At 40.5% G+C, this 23,360-nt stretch overlaps 2 protein-coding genes across 5 annotated transcripts in view; one reads left to right on the top strand and one right to left on the bottom strand.

Annotated features, from left to right (window-relative positions):
• Positions 1–43: 43 nt before the first annotated feature.
• On the bottom strand, positions 44–7,053 carry il4i1 (interleukin 4 induced 1). Its single transcript, XM_022210721.2, has 8 exons — positions 7,021–7,053; positions 6,729–6,834; positions 6,287–6,501; positions 6,034–6,146; positions 4,277–4,478; positions 4,124–4,192; positions 3,904–4,040; positions 44–1,427 (listed from the first exon to the last, which is right to left on the bottom strand). The coding sequence occupies exons 1-8, from the start codon at positions 7,051–7,053 to the stop codon at positions 659–661; spliced, it is 1,644 nt and encodes a 547-aa protein (XP_022066413.2). The 3' UTR covers positions 44–658.
• Positions 7,054–10,145: 3,092 nt separating this feature from the next.
• Positions 10,146–23,360, top strand: part of snx19b (sorting nexin 19b) — a 58,189-nt gene continuing 44,974 nt past the window's right edge. For 2 of the 4 annotated variants that reach the window (XM_051957540.1, XM_051957543.1), the window contains exons 1-10: positions 10,146–10,264; positions 12,621–12,899; positions 13,635–13,829; positions 14,379–15,620; positions 15,875–16,073; positions 17,086–17,186; positions 17,288–17,407; positions 17,946–18,070; positions 19,562–19,655; positions 19,820–19,991. In XM_051957540.1, the coding sequence (XP_051813500.1) occupies positions 12,696–12,899; positions 13,635–13,829; positions 14,379–15,620; positions 15,875–16,073; positions 17,086–17,186; positions 17,288–17,407; positions 17,946–18,070; positions 19,562–19,655; positions 19,820–19,991 (2,452 nt within the window). In that variant the 5' untranslated portion in view covers positions 10,146–10,264; positions 12,621–12,695. Of the gene's footprint in view, positions 10,265–10,623; positions 10,946–12,620; positions 12,900–13,634; positions 13,830–14,378; positions 15,621–15,874; positions 16,074–17,085; positions 17,187–17,287; positions 17,408–17,945; positions 18,071–19,561; positions 19,656–19,819; positions 19,992–23,360 lie in introns of those variants that run through there. The other 2 variants (XM_051957542.1, XM_051957541.1) reach the window with 2 other exon arrangements.

The raw sequence follows: 23,360 nt of genomic DNA, 5'->3' as shown, positions 1-23,360 counted from the left end.
TTAGAAATGTTCTTTATTTTTTAAAGAAAAGCAGCTTTTTTTAAAGTGAAAATGTCATTAAATGAATCATAAATCCAGTCAAGACATTGTTAATGTGCTACATGACTATTCTAGCTGTATCCATACTTAGTTTCTCTTTTAGATTTGGTAGTCTCAAACGAGAAATTCAAAGCAAGATATTTTATTGTCTCATTCATTCTCTTTACAAGAAGAAACTGAAATTAAATTAAGCTTACATTAATGACTGGCATTTCTGGTTAAAAGAGAGTAAACATTCTGTTCAATCATTATTTATCAACAATTCTCTGAAAAAATCCCAACATCTTGTCTTACAAACATTTAGTGTAGACCTAAAATGATTACAAAACTAACTGGTTGATTAATGGAAAGTAAACTACGTTGACATTACAAAAAACTATCAGAAAACTCCTGCATGTCATGATAATGGGGATAATTTGGTTTGCGTTTATGTTCATTTTCGTGGAATCTGATCATAATGTGAGTTTATGAGCTGCAGCAGATCAGCCTTGTACTGCTGATCAATAGATCTGTACTAAATCAATACTACAAAAAATATATACATGACATCAGAGTGGCTTGATGCTGATGGAGTGAAAATATCAGAGTGAACCTGTAAAAACATTTTCTGCACATGAAATTAAACAGTAATGCTGTTAATGTTTTTAGCTGCCCTGAGTGCAGACTTCATGGCCGTTTCGATCCATGCATGAGGTGTGGCTGTGTGCTCGCCTGCAAAGTGCACCCGTCCCTCGCTCTGGAACAGTTCTCTGGTGTACTGTCCCTGCTGGTAGGGTGTGAACAGAGCGAAGGCTCCAAGACTGTAGGGATCCAAGCCCCACTTCTTGACCAGCCCCCCTGTGCACAGAGGCCTGATGTACTCTCCGTGGATCTTCACCAAGTCCTCCAGGACCACAGCCATCACCTCGTCATCGCTCATCCCCTGGAAGAGGGTGGAGTCGTCGGAGCAGGTGTAGGATGCCAGGAGGGCACCTGCGTCTGTACCGGGGAAGCTGTGGCTGGGGTAGTAGATTAGGCGAGAGGGCCGATCTGTAATGCTCTTTCCTCCCCTGATGCCCTCTTTCTCCCAGAAGCGCTCCTTGAAGCTGAGTACAACCTTGGTGGAGCTGGCATAATGAACTGAGCGCAGAGCCTCCATTTTGTCCCCAGATAGAGGGGGCTGGAAGTCAATGAAGAGGGTGGCCTTGGCTGTGGCCGTGACCAGGGCGTAGTCCACTGTTAGGTTAGTCAGGGAGCCTGAATTACGCCAGTCTTGGTATGTTACGGTCACATTGCCACCCCCTTTTTGATTTATTAGCTTGACCTTAGAGTTGAGGAGGATGGTGGCATTTAACAGCTGGTAGAAAGCTCTGGGGAGGTGGTCAAAGCCATCTGTCACTTCAAAGTACCTGGAAAAAAACACCCAGAAAAAATGTTTTGTTTACAGTGTGTCCTTAAAGCTGCACTAATCATCCATCCAGTCTTCTGCCTTCGCCCCAAGTCAGCCAGTGCCCCCGAGACCCTAATGAGGACTAAGCTGGAGTCTATCCCAGCTGACTTAGGGCGAAGGCAGGGGACACCTGGACAGGTCAGCAGCCAATCACAGGATTACATATAGAGACAAACAATCACACTCACACCTATGGACAATTTTGAATCACAAATTAAATTGTTTTTGGACTGTGGGAGGAAGCTGGAGAAAACCCACATATGCACAGGGAGAACATGCAAACTCCATGCAGAAAGATCCGAGGACCAGGCCAGGATACGAACCGCGGATCTTCTCGCTGCAAGGTGAAAGTGCTAACCACCAAGCAACTGCTGCAGTAATTGGTATTTCTATACTACAATGTGGACCAAATGATGTGTGTAATATGAAACACCTACAGAGAATTGCCACCCAATGTAGGTCTGCTCAGTTCTAAAAAGGGTTTTAGCTCACTGTTTGGTTTTTATGACCCACAACCAGGCGTAAACTAACCGTGACGTCACCCGTTGGTTTCAACAGCGAGAAAATGAAGCGCGGATTTTGCTACTTCCTGGTCGCCGTTTTGGATTTTTTTTTGAGCCAGTAACGTAAAAAGCGTCATCAAACAGACTGGACCGGAGAGCAACTAGGGGCAGGATTGGCTGAGGACTCTCTTATCCCGCCCACGTTTTACCGCAGAGGCTTCTGTTGCTGTCTATCAAGTATAGCCACACCCCCTGGCTCCGCCAACTTTAACGATTTATTTAAAATTCAGTATTGATTTATTTTAAGATCGGCCACCTGATCTCTCATTTTGACCATGAAAACTAACGGGAAAAAATCCTGAGCTGTAGAAAATCAGTCTATCAAATTTTATTTTTTCCAAAAATGAATTGGGGTCTATGGAGCAAAAGCTTTTTGGAGCCAACCCTAGCCGACTGCGTGATATTGCAAGTTTTTGACACTTCCGGGTTGGCTTCAATTCTGGAGCCAGATGCTACGTCCATTATATATACAGTCTATGCCCACAACCCACAGTTTAGGTTTCATCAAGCTCATTTAAAGCTGCACCTCATTCCAGGATCCAAGCTGTGCTAAATAAACTACACACCACATCCCTAGCACCAGAGAGCACACACATCAAACTAGCTTCTAGCTAGTGAAGATATTTCAACATTTAACAGCAAAAGAGCCAGATATGTTTCACCAGAGTGGTGGAGATGAAAAAACAGAGTTAAAATAACAGAGAACGTTGGACATTTACCACTTGGCCAGACAAACTACTAAATATCTATGTTAATGTTGCTCTGTGTCAGATGGATGTTAGTGACTGACACTCTCCACAGCAACTTCTGAACACAGTGATCATGCAGCAGGGTTTCCAGCTAGCTCTGCTGCCTCCAAGTGGCTAATCAGTGGATGCAGTTAAATGTAACAATACTATCGTGTAAGTCGTGCAAAGGACTGTGTACGTGTGAGAAAAGTGTAAGAAATGCAACAAATCTAACTTGTATCGGCATATTTTTTGGTCTCTTGGTCTCTCAACAATATACCAGTGAAAGTGAACTAAGATAAGATAAGATAAGATAAGGGGATGAGAGGAAATGTAGCGCAAAATTAAAAAACATATCCAAAATAAACCTGTATAAAGATATACAGAGGTATTAATTACAGAAATAATATTGTTGCACATGCCAGTGGTATTGCAAAGATTTTTTCATGAATGGAAATATTGCCAAGTATGAATATTCCAGAAGTTATTATTTACATTGCACAGATTTTATGAAAGTAGAAAAATACAAATGTAGAAAAAAACAGAAAAGTTGGTGTTCAGAGAGTTAAACTGTGAGATGAAATTCAAAACAAAGCTCTAGCTCGGTGTTGCTACACCAACATTTTCATTAGTAAAGTCATGGCAGCTCCTCCTGCTCACTGACTTTAACTCAGCCAGGGAGATTTCTGCCTCCAGAGATGTCTCTGAAAACCACAGCTAAGCCACAGTTAGGTCCTCAGGCTGTGTGTTGGACATATTCCTGTCACAGTTCTGCTCTGAGCCTAATTTGTTTTACATGCATCATCCTTTCCACCCACCAGATGTCCTCAGTCATTCACTCTGTGCTCACTCTCCTATCTACCACACCCTCCTCACCTGCTCCCCTGTTCTCCTCATCAGACCTCCACTGTATTTAGAAGCTCCTTGGATTATCAAAACCAGTTAACTGACTATTAGAAAAGCGATTGACTGATCAACCAGTTGACAACTAATTGTAAGTTTCTGTTTTTGCTTTCACCAGTAAAACGCCATAAATCTGATCCTACTTAGCGGTGACTGATTTGGGTTGACATTTGGGTTCTCCTCCCTGTTTTCCAAACACCCCACTGTGGCATCAAAAAGCAATAAAATATATATTTCTTACTTAGTCTCGTCATTGATGTCTGACTGTATGTACAGCATCTCTATCAGTGACATGTAGAAGAGGCTGTTTTCATTCAGGATGTCTCCAATCATCCTCAGAGCACCTCGACTCAGGTTGCCCTCCTTCACCAGATATTCCTGTCAGCAGGCAGATGTGAAACGTCATTCATGCTGTGGAATACGATCTATGATGATCAGTGACAAAATAGCTGAGCCTTTACCTTCACTGTGTAGGAGTCATACTTGTCCAGCATGGCGCTGCAGCCCATTGTCTTCAGGTCATCTCTCACCTGGTCACACGTCACAAACGTTAAAAGACATCGTGATCCGTGAACAAACAAAGTCTACAAAAGTGACGATTTTATTATATGAACCTTCCACAGTGCCAGACTGAAGAGCTTGGCGGCAGACTTCGACTTCTCTCTGGCACTCAGGCTGTAGTTGAGCACATCAGGGTTGTTCTCCACAGTGTAGGTTTTATGTAGCTTTCCATTTATCAAATAGTAGGTGTTGAGGTCATCTTGGATGAAGGGGTTCAGTGGAATTTGTAATTTGGAGATAAAGGAAAGCAGAATCCTGTGAAAAAGGCACTTTATATCAAACAGCAGTATTTCCATTATTTAGTTAAAACTACAGTTTTGTTGCAGTTCATTCTTTAGACATTTGAGGGCAACACAACAAGCGATAAACACATGAACTGTGCAAAATATCAGCATCTAACAATAGGCATAGTTAATATTCTAGTAAACAGTTGCCTAGTGAATACAAAGCAGTTTAATCTTTATCTGGACTTGAAACCCAACTGTTTTCACATTTGTTAACTGGTTTGTAGTTGTGTACCTTTACTTAATATTCCAAGCTGTCCTAATGCACTCGTATTTGTCGTATTTCAGTCTCTCATGTTCCTTTATCTTCTTATTTGTGAAGCAAATTGAAAATGTCACTTATTGATGTTACACAAACACAGTGGTCTTTCCTGATCAGTGCAACCAGCCTGAACCAAAACAGCTGATTTACAAGTTCTTCATGAAGCTCAAACAAAGTAGAACTGCAGAGCTGGTTTATACTTCTCTGTGAGTCATGTTTTACTTTACATGCAGCCATTTGGCTCATTTTTTAATATAAAGTCTTTACTGGAACGGCTTTATGTAGAAACTGAAGAACTGGGATTAAAAATAATTATTAACACATCAAAAGGGGTTCACCCATCTCAGATCACCTGGGTTCTTCTGCTCGACCATCTATGATTTCCTTCAAGCTTACAAAAAAAAAAAAAGATAAACTATGGATATTTAAAATCTGTGTAATTTTGTATTTTTTTTTCTTTTAAAAAATTGCTGACTCACGTTCAGTACATTTTTTCCACATAAAACAATAATATACCAAGAACTATTAAAAGTAAAAGCCTGAAATGTTCACCATTATTTCTCACCAGGCCATTGATTCAGAATCGTGAAATATGAAAAAAAAAAAAAAAAAAAAAAGTGAAGCCATCAGGAAAAGTTCCATTTTTAAGGGACTTTTAATTTGTAATTGAACAGTTTTGGTTCAGTTTCATGGCTCTCAAGGCAACTGTATTTATAGAATACACTGACATTGGCAAAAATGTAGATAAAAGAACACAAGAGATGGAACTTTTTCAAAGATCAGGTAAAACCACTTCAAGTTAAAGTAACAGTTATTAAATCATTTATGAACTTTTATGTATCAGGAAGAATTTTTAAATGATTTAATGATAATTTTCATTTTAATATTGTTGGAGCACATATATTGCTGGTGTGTTTTGTCTTTTTTTTAATTTTCTTTCAGTTTAATTCAGGTGCTTAAACTGAGGCTGGAGATGGTCCAGGCTAGAATCCATTTACTATAAAACTCATTAGCATTTTTAAATTGGTCACAAGCACAGCGTTTCCCTCTGAAATGTTCTCATACAAGTCCCTGAAAATTGCACTTAGATATGGTACTTTTTGAAAACTTACTTATGACACTGGAAAATGTACAAAAATCTACGTACAGATACTGTGGTATTGTTGTGGTATTCTGACCTTTAACTGTAGTTCTTCTTTCTTTTAATCAAACAAAGGACTTTTATCTAATATGTCCACTCACTGCTGGACATTTCTGTACTCACGTGTGGAAGCTGGGGATCCTCATTGGACCCATTTCTGCGTACCAGCCTTCTCTTCTGTTCCTGAAGGTCTCCACACGTCCTCCAATACGGTCACTGGCTTCTATTATGGTCACCTTTTTGTCAATGGGGACACATAATCATCACACCTCAATATGTACAGCAGTGTAGGTTGGCATCATCAGCATTCACTCAGAAAATGTACAATTACTGTCACAGAAAAGGCACAAGTCATTATTCCCTCACTATAAACTACCTTATGTCCTGCGTCTTCCAAAAACTTGGCAGCGGTCAGTCCAGCGATGCCCCCGCCGATGATGGCGACATGACGAGGGGTCTTTGTGGGAGGAAGACCTTTATTCACAATGTCGAGGAGCTCTGGGTAGTCTGTGTCTTGGAGGCAATCTAACAGAGAGTCTCCAATGATCCCACTCACAGCAAAAACCACAGCCCCCACAAGAATCAGAGGAACTGGTGGAGGGAGAAAATTACCACTTAAATGATGAATCCAACATCATGAGTCAGTCAGACGTCAACACCAAACAAACAAGAAATCCCCAAAGCATTCCTAAGAAACCACTAGCTTTCAGTTTCCTGTCTTTAGTGCTGACTTTACACATTGAGGAGTTATGATGACATCACTATGCTGTAACTGTGAGATGAAGGTTTCATAGAATAGCAGCTTACTGAATACTTACAGAATTTGCACAGGGCCATGTGGGGCATCACCTTGAGGACGGAACTCCACAGTCTGGACTTCTTCCTTCTGCTGCTGAGACTGACACTATGAGATGAAAGAGAAACCTAACAAACACAAACAAGTTAAGTGGGAGAGACTCAGGGAGTGTGATCACAAGTAAATGAAAAGTGTTTACTTCAAAGCTATACATGAACAATGTCTTTTTCTAAAAAATAAATACATAAAACTTGAGGTAAAAACCTTTAATTATTGCAGTTAATGAAGTAATGTTAGATCAGCATTCCACTCACCTTTGTCAAAGGTAATGTCTCGTAAGTTGTCATAAGCCTATTCATGACTGAGGAGAACTGACCCTGAGTCCCTGATAAATCTAAACTACCAGTGCTGTGACTTTACAAACGGAAAGGCTGCCTGGAAAACCTGGAGGGATAGTATGTGTGAAATTGCACACAAGGTAATTTTAATGAGGGACTGTGTGGCTCCCTCAGGTCTTCCAGAAATATTTTCCCACACCGGCTCGAGAGTCAACCACACTGAACAAATCAGATTAGGGAGGTTATACTAGTCATCAGCATACCTCATTTCCTCCATCTTCACTCATTTCAATGTCTGACCTGAAAGTGCTCATTCAGTAGTGTCCAAAAAGTCAAACCTAAAGCTGCATTGTGGTACACGCTAAACACAAACACACTCCATTTACAAATTCCATTAGAAACAGCAATAGTTTGAACTACTTTCTGCTTAAAATATGTAAGATCTGCATAGACTCACCCACTTCTCCACTTCTTCTGTGTCTGACACTCAACATCACGCAGGCTGCTTTTATATGCTGCAGTAAATGAAACCAAAAGAAAAAGGAGAAGAAAAGGTTTCCTTTCCCGGGCAGTCCCTGTATGGATTTTTTTTAAATGTTTTTGTTGAAAGGAAACACTTTGTTGAATAAAGAAAAGTACTGAAGAAGTATTTTATTCAAATTTCCAGTAACTGAAGCATCAGACAGGTGTAAGTTATGATTTTAATAAAGATATCATATCATACCTGTGAGGCATAAAAGATGCCATCTGATGTCAAAGCTCGACAAGGACTCAGCAGAAGGCTCACAAAGACAGACACTTACCTCAGCAGCTTATTGTAGCTCAGGTGAGATTCACAGGTTATAAAGCTACTCAGGAGATGTATAGCAGAACACAGTATGGTTAGAGGTCATGAGTTAGGTTTTTACTTCACATATTGTTTGTCAGTATATGGGAAAACACGGAGGTCATTGAACTAATGAGGCTTTGGGTGTTAAGTCAGCCATGTTAATGTATAATGTGTAAGGTAAGCTGTCCCAGTACCCTGAGAAACCAGACAGAAGCTTAGCTATAAAGTCACTTCACTCAGTCTGCCGAATGTAGGTTTGGAAACTTGTGTGGGCATGCTAGAAGAAGAAAGAGCTGAAAGAAACGAAACCAGCAAGAACGTTATAAGCTAATTTTAAAATCAAGACATTTCCCTTCAGAGCTGGTAGAGACAGTGACGGCTTTATAAGAGAAGTCAGACCGACAGCATTAGACTTAGACTGACTTCATTCATCTCCAAGGGGAAGTTTAGTTGTAACAGCAGCACAAAGGGGTAAACAAAAAGACAACACAGAATATTATGGTAAAAAGTGAAGGTCAAATAAAATAAAGTAATAATAGAAATAAAAAAATCAACAAAGTCCACAACAAGATATGAGTAATACAGAAATATGCAATTGAACAGAATGTGAAATTGAGATAAGCAGGCGTAGATGAGTTTACAGATAAAATGAAAGCTAGAATGTAAAACGTGTGGTATGTAAAGTAGTTTCATTAGCAGCCAGAGTGATAGAGTTCTTCTGTGATCTGTCAGACATAGATGCATTGAAAAGTCTTATTCCAAAGAAGATGGTGCTAGCCACCATAGACTGATTAAACATCAGGAGCATGCAGTTGCATGCATTGAACGCATGCATTCAATGTAGACAGCCTCTGTGTTTGTGGACCACTTCAGCTTGTTGTCCGGACTCACTCCCAGGTACTTGTAAGTCTGGACAGTCGCCACATCAGTCCTATTGATGCATACAGGAGGGGGTGGAGACTTGTTCCTCCTGAAGTCCACCCATAGACTGCGTATAAATACTTTGTATACAGTGTATGATCTATGCTGAATGTCTCTTTTTTGAGGCCACAACATGTCAGAAAAATGCCTAACTTTCGCGGTACATTGTGCACTTCATATTTAATACAAAACTTGCATACGAAACGCAAACATTTACTTGTCAAAAAAACTGGATAACAGCACCCTTTGAGGATCTGTTACTGCAATTAACTGAGGAACAAGCCATGGCTACAGTGAACTAACAACTACTTAAAACAAGTCAACAAACTGGAAAACTGTGGAAAAAAATCAGTACCAAGTTCCGTAGAATAAGTCTCCTGAAAGCCACGCCCAGAAGGACCTGTCAGTCATTCCAGACCAGACTGTCAATCACCTAACCACGCCTTGGTTACTTTGATTCTAACTTTGTGCACGTTATCATGAGTTGATTATCTTTTTTCTTTAATAAAAGGTCACATTTATTATTTGGAGATCTCAGTGGACTCTTTTGTTTAGCACGTCGGACAAACAGGCCCAGTGTCAGTCTCTCAGCGACTCTTGTTGGTTTAAGTCGCTACATTTACATTATTATCCAAACACAAATCTAAACTATGAGGAAGCCAGCTTCAACATTCATGTTTCATTTTGCTTGCATATTATATTATGTTATATATTTTACAAAGGAGATATTGGATATGTCTTTACATCGATATAAATCACTCCATAAATCAGAAAATACTGTAATCTCATATTTTAATGAATAAAATGTTAACACTTCACAAGATTGCTTTGGAATAAACCTGGAAACTATTCACAATTAACCATTTTACCGACTGAATATCACCATAAAACAGTGTCAGCTGATCACTTACAATAAAACAACTAACTTTAGTCACTTTTCAAATTACTATTATTTTTGTTTAAATATAAAATGAGGCAATGTCTCATTAAATATGTGCTAATTTCCATAAATGTGTAATAGACATGGTGCGGTTAAATAAACTACTAAATGTGTACTTTGGATGTTTTCTTTCCACTAGTGTGGTAGAAGCATAGGCTGTATGTAAAGCATGATATACAGTCTATGGCTAGAAGCCAAATCTCCAAATTGGCCAGTGCCTGAAAAAAGATGTTTTTGCTGGTCCTGTCGCGCCTTAAACAACATATCCCATGAGCCTTAGCAGCTGGCAAAGCCTAATGGTAGATGTAGTGGATTTTTCTGTCTTTTTGATATGGCATTCTGTCAAAAATGTTATGTCTTTCTTGCAGAATGTTATGTGACAGATCATTTTCACGCTCATGGTGCATGACGCCATGAGGAGGCTTCGTCATCAGAACTTACGTCATTAAGCAGGAAGTAAACAAAACAGAAGGAACAGCCGTCCAGACGCTCATGAGACGTCCCACTGAGAGCCTTGACAGCTCGAACAGGTGACAGTGTGTCTTTTCTCTTTTTATTAGCTCATTTCTTTGGTTAAAATGTAACTACAATACGATGCCAATCCACTCCTAAAGCTGTAGCCTCAGTCCAAGCCTCGGAGCCCTCCTTCAGTGGCTCTCAGCGTAACGCTACGTGCCCCAAGCCAACAATTTAGCAATTAAAGGATGGCACGTGTTTTTACAAAAGACCACATCTCACAGAACATAATTGCAGACCTCTGTTAAATAAACAGCATCTTGTCTACAGTTCGGCTTTATTTATTACATGCCAAGAAACAATGATGTGCCAAAAACTTTCACTTCGACTTTGACATCCAGCTACTCCTCATCCAGGACTAGCTGACCGTGGAGGGAGGTGGTTGAGGAAGTGTTACAGCGTCAACATTAAATACATAATATGTCACATACATTACTCCAGGTCGACCAACTGGTTTGCCGAATTTTCAATTGTTGCATTTTATTTCGTCAGTATGTAATTCGAACCGTGTTTATTGGACGTATACCCGTAAATCAACAAGTAAACGGTAAATTGACAATTTCTGTGCGGGGTTTGGCGTGACATTTTCTCGAAAGAAAAAAATAACGGTATGTATTATCGGTAACGGCGGTCCACCATGGTGCTGGCTGGTGAAGCTTATTAGGACCGATAGAAACAAATAAACCACTACCAGTGTGAGTAAACCACGGCTGCTTTTATTAGTCAAGCGTTTGTGTACGAGCGAAGCATTCTGAAAACTAGCAGCTAGCATAAATATGCTGTGGATTTGCAAATGGTGTCCACGAGACTGAAATGAGATACTTGCCATTCTAAGGGCAGCTGCTGCAGTTACTGTAAAAGCAAGCAGCAGTTTATAACCCTGTTCCTATGTATAAATACTGTTTGAATCAATTTTTAAAATCAGTTTGGTGAATATTATGTTTATCTTGTAATTTATCTCTAAATACACAGTAGGTAGCAGTTGGTTTGTAGAGCCAGGATCTATATCCTAAGACTCAGTTTCCAAAACACGGAGTCCAGTTCTACCCTAAAGACATTTTTAGTGTAGAGTTCTTTGGGTTGATCTCTTAGTCTTGGACTGGGTTTAGTGAGCGCCTGAGAAACTGACTATAGAAAAAAAGGAAAAGAGATGCCAGTTTTTTTTTCCTCTGGTCCATGCAGGCTAATCTGTGCATACATTCATCCTCTGTATTTCATACAGATGACAAACTCACACTCAGTGAGGATTCACAATCTGGTTTTAATGTTATACTAAAATTATATTCTCTGTGAAGGAAAATACTCTCTTTCCCCTAATTGAGATATTTCCTCGCAGATGTTAACTGAAGACATCCCAGAATATCATGCAGGTTGCATCTGTCAACTACAGTCACCTTAAATCAAGTTGTAGAACCTATAAGTTACCTCAAGTTATCCTACAGGTTGTCACCTCTGACACCTGCTTCTCCCAAACTGAGGCTGGGAGCTCATTCAGGCCCTCTCTGTCCCTAATATGACCCTGAGAAAGGCAGATACTGCAAAAGAAGATATATGAGAGAGAGACAACTGCTGTAGGAAAAACATGATTTGATTGAGATATGATGTTGTTTAGTCTGACAGTAGACAAGTTGTCTCCATACCTTAAAGGCTCCATGTCTTTATTGTCATCATACATGGGGGCATGACGAAAATATAAGTAGCTGCCTGGACGGTGCATTGAAACAAGCTAAATTAACAACAGCAAATGAGAAAATTGAATGTACATATAAACAAAACTAGATTAAGAATTCCAGCATATGCAAAAGAGGCAAGATATACACAGTACAGTGAGGAGGTAATGAGATCAAATAAAAAAACAACAAGAAGTTTTACCAAACTTGGACGGCCCGGCGACAAAGATGACCCATGTGACCTTGAAAATGAGGTCAAGGTCACCAAATTCGAACTTGAACTGTGTGTTATTATGGTACACCTGTGTACCAAATATGGTGAGGCTACATCAATATTTTATTGAGTTATCGCGCGGAAACCAAATTGTTACAGACAAACAAGCAAGCAAGCAAGACCATGCAGCTCAAAACAATACCTTCCGGAAAACGGAGTTTTGCCAGGCGGTAATAAAATTGAATAATATTGGGCTGTAATCTAAATATGGCATTCCTTCCAACTCAATATATACCCAAGGTTGAAGAGAATCCTCACACTTGATGCTGCCAGTGCTCACATCACTGTGTTGCTGGTTGTATCTATTCTCCTGACATGAGTAAACTTTATTCTCAGCATGAGCCATCTGAGTCTCTGACTGTCTCCTCGTTCGTCTCTCGACATCGCAGAATTTCCTGACGTTCTCCATTGGTTTTGCTTTTCAAGGTGTGATGTTACTCTGGCGAGCGTGATCCCCACTTCTCTCCTTGAGGGTGTGAAGACGCTAACCCCTGCAGTGCCATGGCTGAGGTGTTGGGACAGAGGAGCTTGTTGGGCTTTGGTGTGGTGTTGGCGTGGCTAGTGCTGTTTCACCTGCTGGTCAACATCTGGCTGTTGTGCATGTTCACCAGCTTGCTGGTGGTGCTCGGTGGCTGGCTCGGCTCGCAGGCTGTCCTGGAGTCCAACAGTGTGATTCACCTGGAGAGATTTATCACCCTGGAGCAGGTAAAATGTACAATTAAACATGGTTTACAACTCCAGTGTTAGTTTCAGTTTGTAGTTGTTCACATGATGAGAGAAAAAAGATGACTTTAGCCTCAAATTGCAGGGGCTCATATCTACCACTGGGATGATTGCCACTCTTTTTGTAATTGTTAAATGTTGGACAGTGTAATCTGACTAATCGGCATCTATGATCCATATTAAGCATCCGGAAAACAACAGCAACCAGTGCATGCAGGGCATAATTAGGCCAGTATCCGCTGACTGTAAACAAATAAAGAACTTAATCTGAAATCTGAAGGTAAGCCCCCCAGATAAACTGAGGTTTCAGGCCCTACAAACCCAGGAGCTGTCCCTTCTGTCGGCTGGTCCTGAGAACTGAGAACAGAACTAGACAACAATGAAAAGCAACAGAATGTGTTCATGGCTCATGTAGCAAATGTAGCTGCACTTTATTTGACTGTATGTCACAATCAGAAGGGCACATTATTAAATCATCACTGAACATGATGGTTATCTCGATATAGCACTCACACAACACTCTTCTCTACTGTTATTATCTGTGCTCTTCAGTTGTTCTTTTAAAAATGCGATTACATTTTAAATGTATTTATTCCACTTAATAAAGAGTTTTCTTGTTTGTGATAAATTACACCATCCCTAATTCTTCGGCAGCATTTTGAACCTGACACTCGTGGCAGTAAAGCATATTGACAAGTGAACTGTGCTCATTTTCAGGTCCCACCATCTGTAGAGGATGAGCATCACTTGGATCAGGAGATTCACAACACAGTGAGGAAAATCATCAGGGACTTTGTCACCTCGTGGTACTCCACTGTGTCATCTGAGAGTGGTTTTGAAACAGAGGTTCAGGAGGCCATGATCTCTATGGCGATGGAGCTGAAATTGCGCGCAAGACATGTTGACAGAAAGGTACTAAGTTTACAAGATATCAGAGGAGGGAACTTTCAGAATGTGTTACAGTGTGTTGCTGTCTACAGTATGACAAAATTTTAAGATGTACATGTAGAGGACAAAATAATTTTCTCTGGAGAAAGCTGTTTTTTTTTTTATAGTGTACTGCTTAACACTGTTACTGTAACACTTGTGGTCTTTCACAGTCTGTTTGCTTGGAACTTTCTTCAAAATACATGGATGTTTCTTTCATATTGTTTACAGTGAGTGTCAAAAGCTCAATGATGGATTATTTATTTCATGTATAGCTGTGATGATTTAAAAGTGTTTCAAAAACTTCAGACATTCAGGACCTTTACTGGCTCAAACTGAAGAACCCTCATCACAGGTTTATGGTCCTAAAGCATTTCAGCTGAAAAACATTTTTTACCTTTCAAATTAACATATTTTAATTGTTCAAAACATTTAAAGATTTGAAATGATGTATGAATAAAGAGGCAGACTCACATTCAAATTTGAAAACCACAAATGCTCTTTAATGGGATGTTACTTTCTGAATTCCTGCAGGAGCTGACCCAGAGGATCCTAGACCTGTTCGGCTGCCACCTGCAGGACTACATCAGAGCCAAAGAGCTGGTGACGCAGCAGCACACGTCTCTGACAGCTAATCAGAGCGCTGAGAGCCAGCAGTTATGGAAAGCATATTCCAGTGTTACCAAACCTCACCTTGCCATGACCAGTGACATGGTGGAAGTCAACTACGTCAGAGCAGTTGTGGATTTGTTGCTGCATGTGTTGGTGCCGTCGCCTCACTTGGAAACCCGCACCGGTCGATTTGTTGTCGGAGAGCTCATAACCTGCAACGTCCTGCTTCCTCTCATTGATAAACTGTCTGACCCTGACTGGTTAAACCTCCTCATGATAGCAATATTCAGCAACTCCAGCAAACTGCAGGAGACAATAGCAGCAGAGACAACGGCTTTATCCCCACTGCTACCAGCACCACCTGCTGAAACAGATCTCGCTCCGCTACAACAGACAACACAAGCAGCTCAGAAAAACAGTGAAGCTCCTCCACAAAGAACAGAGACTGAAATGATCAATCACACAGAAACAGCCATGCCTGAGCTCACTGCCTTTGATGTGGTTGACTCAGACGAGGTGGACTTTCCACACAATAACACTGAAGAAGATGAAACTACTCAACCCTTTTTAAGGCGTTTCATGAGAGGAAGCAAGTCAAATCCTTTCTACCAGGAAAATGACTCTGACCTGGATTCTCCGCTGGCTGATTATAAACGGAGTTCCATTGATTCCTTGGTCATGGTCGGGCAAGAGGAGGGGCTGTATGACAGACAGAAAGAATGCAGCACTTTTGTTGAGAACAACAGTGCTGTGGATTTGGAGGATGTTTGCCCCAGTCCAGTGGATGGCTCTTTCCCTAAAGTCCTGGTGAGTTCAGAATCAGCGGAGCATCCAAATGGCAGTGGTCCCTCATCAGTTAGAACAGCAGAGGGTACTCCCACTATGAGCAGCCTCCAGGAGCTGGAGAGGGAAGGCAGTTCCCCTGCAGTAAATCCAAACCGAGAGCTACTTCTGGGTGTAGAACAGACTGGGATGGGGAACCCTAATGAGCTCACCATCGTCAGTCCACTGCAGGGCTCTTCCCCAATGGGGACGTTCAGTTTTGAGCCCCTCAGCAGCCCTGAAGGTCCAGTTATCATTCAGAACCTCCGCATCACTGGCACCATCACAGCTAAGGAGCATCGCGGCACTGGCTCACACCCCTACACACTGTACACCATCAAAGTAAGGAGATTACATATTCTATATGTGTTTCTCTTTTTCTCTATTCAGTTGTCATTATTTGTTTTCTGCAGCCTTATGGTCGTGTGCACTTTCAGTGGGACTTGGGTCATTTATGAACCCAATACTATGTGGCAGTAGGCACTCACATTATCTCACTACAACAGTTTACAAACAGCAGCATGTTCCTCATAATAAACGTTTATTTTGGAAATCAGTAAAGTATGGAGGTCCTAACAGGTTGTGCTGTTTTTCAGTATGAGACAGCAATGGGTTGTGAAAACCCAGGAAGCCTCCAACCAGGCTGTGAGGATGCTGAAGCTCTACAGACAGGTTGTGAGAATCCCTCATCTATTCAGCCTGTAGCCTATCACATGGTCAACAGACGATACAGCGAGTTCCTCAACCTGCAAACACGGCTAGAGGAAAAAACGGAACTACGGAAACTTATCAAAGGTATGTGAGCTGGAGTCTTAACCCTCCTATGACCTTCAAATATACTGACATCTTTTATCCTTGGGGCTAGTTTGACCCCAGCCATTTAAACTTCCAGAAAATGATTTTAGTACAAATTGTTACTCAAGTTTATGTCAGGTACTTAATGTTTGTTTGTTGACTGCCTAAATAGCCCCCCCACTCCCCTCATACATCCAGGATACCTCGTACATGACTGTGGAGAAATGTGGAGATCAAGTTAGAATCTTACTGACTGACCTGAAATTGGAAAGAGATCTCTTTTTTGGTCTTTTAATGAATGTATGTTATTTCTAAGTACATATTTTTGTTATCTCTAAAAAAACAAAACAAGTTCTGTTGTCAAGAATAGTAAAATATGTTACACTCAACAAAAATATAAACACAACACTTTTGTTTTTGCTCCCATTTTTTATGAGATGAACTCAAAGATCTAAGACTTTTTCCACATACACAATATCACCATTTCTCTCAAATATTGTTCATAAATCTGTGATAGTGAGCATGTCTCCTTTGCTGATAAAAAATGGGAGCAAAAACAAAAGTGATGCGTTTATATTTTTGTTGAGTGTTTATTCAAGGTCAATTTGACCCCAGGAAAAACAAACACGATTCCAAAAGTGTTGATATTTTTTTCTAAAATAGAACATCATTATCATCAGATCATCACTAAGCAATCCATAATAGTTCTTTATTTATTTACAAAGAAATGTTAAAAAAAAAAGTACATTGGACCATTATGTCTGAGATTGCGCAAAAAATATATCAGTGATGTATTTAGAGACATGAAACATTTTTGTCTAAGTTAAGTCAATATTTAAGTTAACATCTTAGATCCTGTGCAGCTGTTTGGAGCTTCTGGTGTGTGACTGTATAGCTTCAATCTGTGTTTTAGAAATCTATGTGACCTACACACTGGCCAAGATTTGTGGTAGAAATCTTGGAAATAAATGCTAATGTATACTTTAGCCTGACTATTGTGACTGTGTTTCAGGTGTGAAAGGTCCAAAGAAAGTATTCCCAGACATGCCTTTTGGAAACATGGACAGTGACAAGATTGAGGCGAGGAAAGGACTCCTTGAGACCTTTCTGAAAGTTGGTGGACTGTTTTGTGTTTTATCACTTTAATTTCGGATTTGTTGGCCCAGTGTAACATTTCGGGTTGTTTTCGGTTTCTTCTGTTTCGATCTTTTCAGCAACTGTGTGCCATCCCTGAAGTAGCCAACAGTGAAGAGATGCAGGAGTTTCTCGCTCTCAATACAGATGCCAGGATCGCTTTTGTCAAGAAGCCTTTCATTGTGTCGCGCATAGACAAGGTTTGCTCCTGAGCATTTTATTACGATGCTACTGAATTAGACTTGACTTTATGAACTGCGGGGTGTGTGGTAATTACTGTGAGGTGCGATCAAAAAGTTCCATGACTTCATTTGTTGAAAGCCAGCCAAGTACGCTCCTTGTGCATCCGTGCAGTGCTCCCAGTGCTCCTGCCATGTTTGCAGTGCTCTCTGAAGTCCTGTTGTGTCGGCGTATCAAGCACCATTTGCATAATCAGTTACTGTGTCAAAACATGATCCTTTAATTGAATTAGGGTGTGGGGAAGAGAAAGAGGACATGGTGGACTAAATGTTGTGAGTAGTCACTGCTCACACCTGCTGCATGTGTACACAACAGGAACAGTTTAACTAACTACAACTCACCTTTTGTAGTCAGACTGCATTGCAACGTTGTGAGCACAAGACTAACTTTTTTTTGTTTGTCGTAGCATTGAGTTTATTTTGAAGAACAGTATGCCCATACAGCTTTGGCTCCATAGTTTTTAATGCACTGCATGTGTGTGTGTGTTTGCATGTGCAGATTGTGGTAAATGCCATTGTGGACACCCTGAAGACTGCGTTTCCTCGTTCAGAACCTCAGAGCCCTACAGACGATAATGAAGCAGAGGTGGATGGAGGAAAATTAGCTGCAGACAAGAAGAGCAAGTATGATGTGACCAGGACTTTTTACATTTTCTTGCTGTGGTTCTACTTATTTAACTGTCTCATACTTTAAAAAGAGAAGTTTGTAAAACATTTGCCACTATGTGTTATGTCTAGTAAAGAATAAATATTTAGCTTTAGGCTGAATGTCCATATAGCTTTTTATTCCAGCAAGAACCGCGGCAGAATTATCTGACGATCGGCGTTGGTTTGTCTGTCTGTCTGTCAGCAACGTTACTCAAAAACAGATGTAACAGATTTGGATGAAATTTTCAGGGAATGTCAGAAATGACACAAGGACCAAGTGATTAGATTGTGGCAGTGATGCAGCTTATAGTCTGGATCCACGGATTTGTTAAAGATTTCTGTATCACTGATAGATAGCGGCACTGTAACTATGACTGAGTGAACACTACGTGAGCTGCCTGTTGATGATCACATGATTGTGATCTTGCTACAAACGGGCTGCTGCAGACCACCAATCGTTTAAAGATTTCATCCGTTGGAAATGATAAAACGACTGAGCAGCCTTTAGTGCAGCACTGCGTTCTCTGAGGTCTTTTCTTGTTTTTTGAGCGCCGTTGTTGTTTTTCAGTTGTACCAAATGATTGGAGAATATATGTGGCCTCGTTCAGCTGCTCAGCAAACACGTGAGGCTGCTCCAAGTGCTTCTAGTTAAAAACCTGACCTTTTTAGAAAGCTGCTGTTGTCGTCAGTCACTCCTTTTCAGACAGTCGTATCGGCAGAAATCGCTCTGGTTGCTAAAAAGATTGGAGGAGAAGTTTGTTCTGTTCGTATTTGAGCCTTCATGTGAGCCTTCTTACTTTTGTTGACCTAACAGTGTAATTTCAAAGCTCCATAATGATCTTCTGTCTGGGAACGGGAAGCCAGTGAGGGATCAGAACATGTATGGAGGAAGCTCTGACTTGTTCCAATGTGAAGTCAAGCTGGTGCAGTTTTAATCTATGTGTAGTTATGTCACAGTTACGATTGCTAGAGTTGATTTAGTTTTTTGTGTGTGTACATCTATGTAGGTTTGATTGATTGATTCCTTTATTTTTGTGAGCAACCCTCATGGGCTTACAAGACACCATTATACTAGCATTGCAGCAATACACCCAAAACGCACATTATTCTGCTGCTCACATCTCAAACAAAATATGTTGCCTTGTATCTGACGCCTGGCAAAGAAATTCTACCATGAGAAAGGTTCCTCTTCTGAAACCCTACTCTAGTTTTTCATGATCTTTCAACCAAAAGAAATCAGCATAAATAGAGAATGTCTTACTAAGAAATACCTCCCTGATATCTTCATATACAGGACAGTAAAACATAAAATGAACCTCATTCTCAGCTTCACCTAAAGCACACAGCAAACAAAGTGTGTCCTTCTCTAGAGCAGCATTAAACCTCCCAGTCTCTAAATCTAGAGGTAATGTTGCTGAGCCTAACTATGTGTGAATGTGTGCGTGTTCATTGTTTGTATGATTTTAGGTCTCGTCTGAAGTTTTCCAGTAAAAACATCCCCTTCATGAACGGATCAGACATAAGACCACAGGTTTTGTTCAGCTGTGACCAAACTAGCACAGTAAGTAACTTACATCACACTTTACACCACTGAATAGTTTGAACTGGATTCTGCTCTTGAGTGACACAATTAACACCAGGTTGGTTTCATTTATTTGGCAGTTCATATAAACATATTCAAATGCTTTTTTCCTCAACTATTTGTCCTGCTATGTGCCTCCACAGGTGTTTAAGAGGATGTCTTTAAGAGGTTTGCAAGAGTTTATCACTGAGCAGGAGATAGTGTCCATCAGAGCCGAGGTGGAGAAAGAGGGCAGTCCAGCATTAGGAGGATCACCCAGCCTCACCCTAGGCTGTCTGGATGACGGCATGAGAGGAAAGCAGAGTCAGGAACAGGGTAAGGAGACGTTCTGCTACAATATTCAGTTTGATCGATGGCACGTTCAGTAAGGCTGCTTGCTTGACTCTTTTCTGCATGTAAGCTGCATGTAAGTTTAAAAAGATCAAGGAACAACTTCAGATAATGTGAAATGAAATAAAACTGCCATTACATCCAAGTGCTAACACAGAACCACATGCAGGAGAGTTGCTCATAAACAAACAACCGATTCTAACATATATCACTTCTCTCTGTGGCCTTTAAACAGTTTTGTGTAATAGTTTTTGCCTAGTCTACTAGAATTGTCATACTAGTGTTATATTCCAAAAGAGAACTGGTTCTACAACTAGATGAAAGAATCTTACAAACGAAAGATAAAATCCAGTGCTGAGCGTTGCTCTCCCAGCCTTTCATCATTATCTCTGCGGTCTGTTTGTCTGACTCACCTTGGCTTGTCTGCTTTCGTTTTTGTTTATGTTTGTCAAGCTCACTGAGTGACTCACTAACTCATTACCGCTTTCCATTCAGTATCTCACCATGATTACATTGTTGCCATCTGACCGAAACCTGTTCGTGCTATCTTACATTCCCTCGTCACATTCGTCAGATTCTATATTCTATATTATGTTGGCAAGCATTGGTGTATTGCTGTAACTGAAAAGAAAACTAACAAGAAGTTTTACCAAACTTGGACCGCCCGGCGACAAAGATGACCCCTGTGACCTTGAAAATGAGGTCACGGTCACCAAATTCGAACTTGACCTGTGTCTTATTATGGCACACCTGTGTACCAAATATGGTGAGGCTACATCAATGTTTTATCGAGTTATCGCGCGGAAACCAAATTGTTACGGACAAACAAGCAAGCAACCAACCAAGACCATGCAGCTCAAAACAATACCTTCCGGAAAACGCAGTTTTGCCAGGCGGTAAACACTAATGAAGAGAGTGAGAGAGCCACGCATGAATTGTACATGAAACTTATTTAAGTGAATTCTTTGTTACTGAGTTACAGTTCACTGTTTCAGCTGTAGACTACGGCCTGTAACAAGCATGTAAAAAGACATTCATCCAGGGTTGAGTGTAGGTAAAATGTGCCCTAAATGCACTCATCCTGACTGACTAGAGAAACAGAAACCCTCTTCCAGCACTGCCTTTGGTCTCTCCAGGTGGGTGATAGTTCTCATTCACCATTCCAGCGCATCCTAAAGGCCTGCCGCTGAATTACAGCAGGGGATTTCCAGGACACTGATATCACATTACAGGAATGTTTCTTAGACATTTCCTGTTTTATTGTTGCTCTGCCACTTTGGCATTGTTCTCCTATAATATTGTTGTCAGTTTTTGTCAGTTGAGTCCTCTGAAGCCCAAGCTTTTCAGGTTGTTTACTGCTCCCATCACAGTTTTACTCACTGTGGGCTTATCTGTCACTTCACCTCTAAGAAAGCAGCACAGCCATGGCTAGAAATGAAGAGAGCACAATGATGTCTTCTGTGCAGTATTACAGTAATAATTCCTTAAATCATAAAAAAAGAAAAGCAAAAGTTGAATGTCTTGATTATTTTACAAAAAAAAAAAAAACACCAAAAATATGCAACACTTTCTAAGTACTCACAGGAGTTACTGATCATGAAAAATGGCAAATAGTAGTAGCTGTAAATACAACAGATATTTTACTATTTGCATGTTTTCATTTGTTGCTGTACTTCTATCTGCTCTGTCTAACAGCCTGCAGGTCAGCTGAAAAGTCTGTCTGCACCGAAGACCACATAATCTTTTATTTTTCACAACATCTGATGGAAAGGGTTTATTTTTGGTACACTCATTAGCTAGTATAATTAAATGTGATGTACTGATAAAAACAAAAAGTGATTTTGATTCTGTTTATTGCCCTGATGGTAAGTCCCACATGATTAGTTCAAGGACTGTAAGAAAATTAAAAATCTGCTGTTTCTTTTGTTTATTTCTTTTAAACCCGCCTTAGAGTTCTGGAGTTCAGTTTTGGAGTTTGATGCAACAAACCAGAGATATTGTCCTTTTTTTCCCCCAAACTTCTTCCTTACCCATAATGCAACTTGGCTGCTGACAGTGCTGTCAGATTCAGGCGTGTTAAATTAGTTGTGACTATCGTAGTGTCATGCCTTTACCCCCATGTTGACACAGCTCCCTCTGGAGCTCTGAAGGCTTGGTACGTTCATTTCACAAATACAGTAGTACCCCCTGAGACCTACAGAATGATATGATTGAAATGAATCAAGTCCTATAATGCGTTTTCCAAATCTCTTCTTCTAAGTCTATGAGCACCTTTTTCAAACACTCACACTTGAATGCGAGGCAAAAAACACAACTTTTGGCTGCATCTCACTGTCTCGCCTATTTGTCCTGTTTTTAACACTTTCCTTTGATCTTCATTGTATCTTGCTTCCCCAAAATCTTTCAACTCTTCCCACACAGGGATTGATTTGTTCTGCCTCCATGCTGATGACAGCTGTGGTTACATTATGTTTTGAGCTTGTCTGTCTGAGCCAGTCACATGAACAAGATATCGCTTGCACACCTTGAGGAAGAAAGTGTTCATGCTTAAGGCATGTTGTCTATGCCCCATACCTGTAATGAGGACTGGCACTGACTCCATAAAGCCAGCTTTGATTAGGTGTCATGCCGCTATTGTTCATTTCTGAGATGCCTTTCAGTCTCTCTCGGTCTAAAAGCGTATTAAGTGAGTAATGTAGCAGAGCCGGTAAATGAGGCTGCTGCTCCGTGCACCTGTTAGGGCCTCAGTGTGCAGTGGAACAATCACCACTCTGAGGTAAACTGTTGAAAGCATGTTTTTTTTTTTTTTAGTTCCCAGAGCTTGATTTCAAATGTCAGGTTTCTTTGACTTGTTTTTTTCTTTTCATTGCATGCTACCTAGTCGTATTCATTTCTTTGTCTAACCATCCCACTTGTTGCTTCATCTCTGCTCCATCTTGCTCCATCACAGGGAACCACTACAGCAAAAACTGGGTGATCTCATTAACATCATATGGAAACTATCTCTGCGTACTGCATGCTTGACACTGGAATAAGACATTCCCTGTCTAATTGAATCCAAATTGCATCTTTCACTGTGTAGGCATCTGGTCACTGTCTTTTTGAAGGATTAGACCTTTTTTTTTCCAGACAGTCAGGGTGAACAAAGGGTGAATGAGTTCTTGTTCCCAAACTCACATTCTGTGGAGGACTAAGAGTTCAAAGAATCTTTTTTAACAAATAGTTTAACTCGAGCACTTCGTGGTGAGAGTCAGTCCCTGCTGAATGTAGCAGTTAAGTGTTTTTTTCTTGAAAATCTAATTCAGTTGGGAAATATACAAAAGAAGGTAAGCTCATAAATTTTGGCTTCAAGAT

The sequence above is a fragment of the Acanthochromis polyacanthus genome, chromosome 13, assembly GCF_021347895.1.
Source record: "Acanthochromis polyacanthus isolate Apoly-LR-REF ecotype Palm Island chromosome 13, KAUST_Apoly_ChrSc, whole genome shotgun sequence".
Taxonomy (NCBI): Eukaryota; Metazoa; Chordata; class Actinopteri; family Pomacentridae; genus Acanthochromis; species Acanthochromis polyacanthus.
The sequence above is the reverse complement of the archived record's forward strand: the minus strand, read 5'-3'. Positions and strand labels throughout refer to the sequence as shown.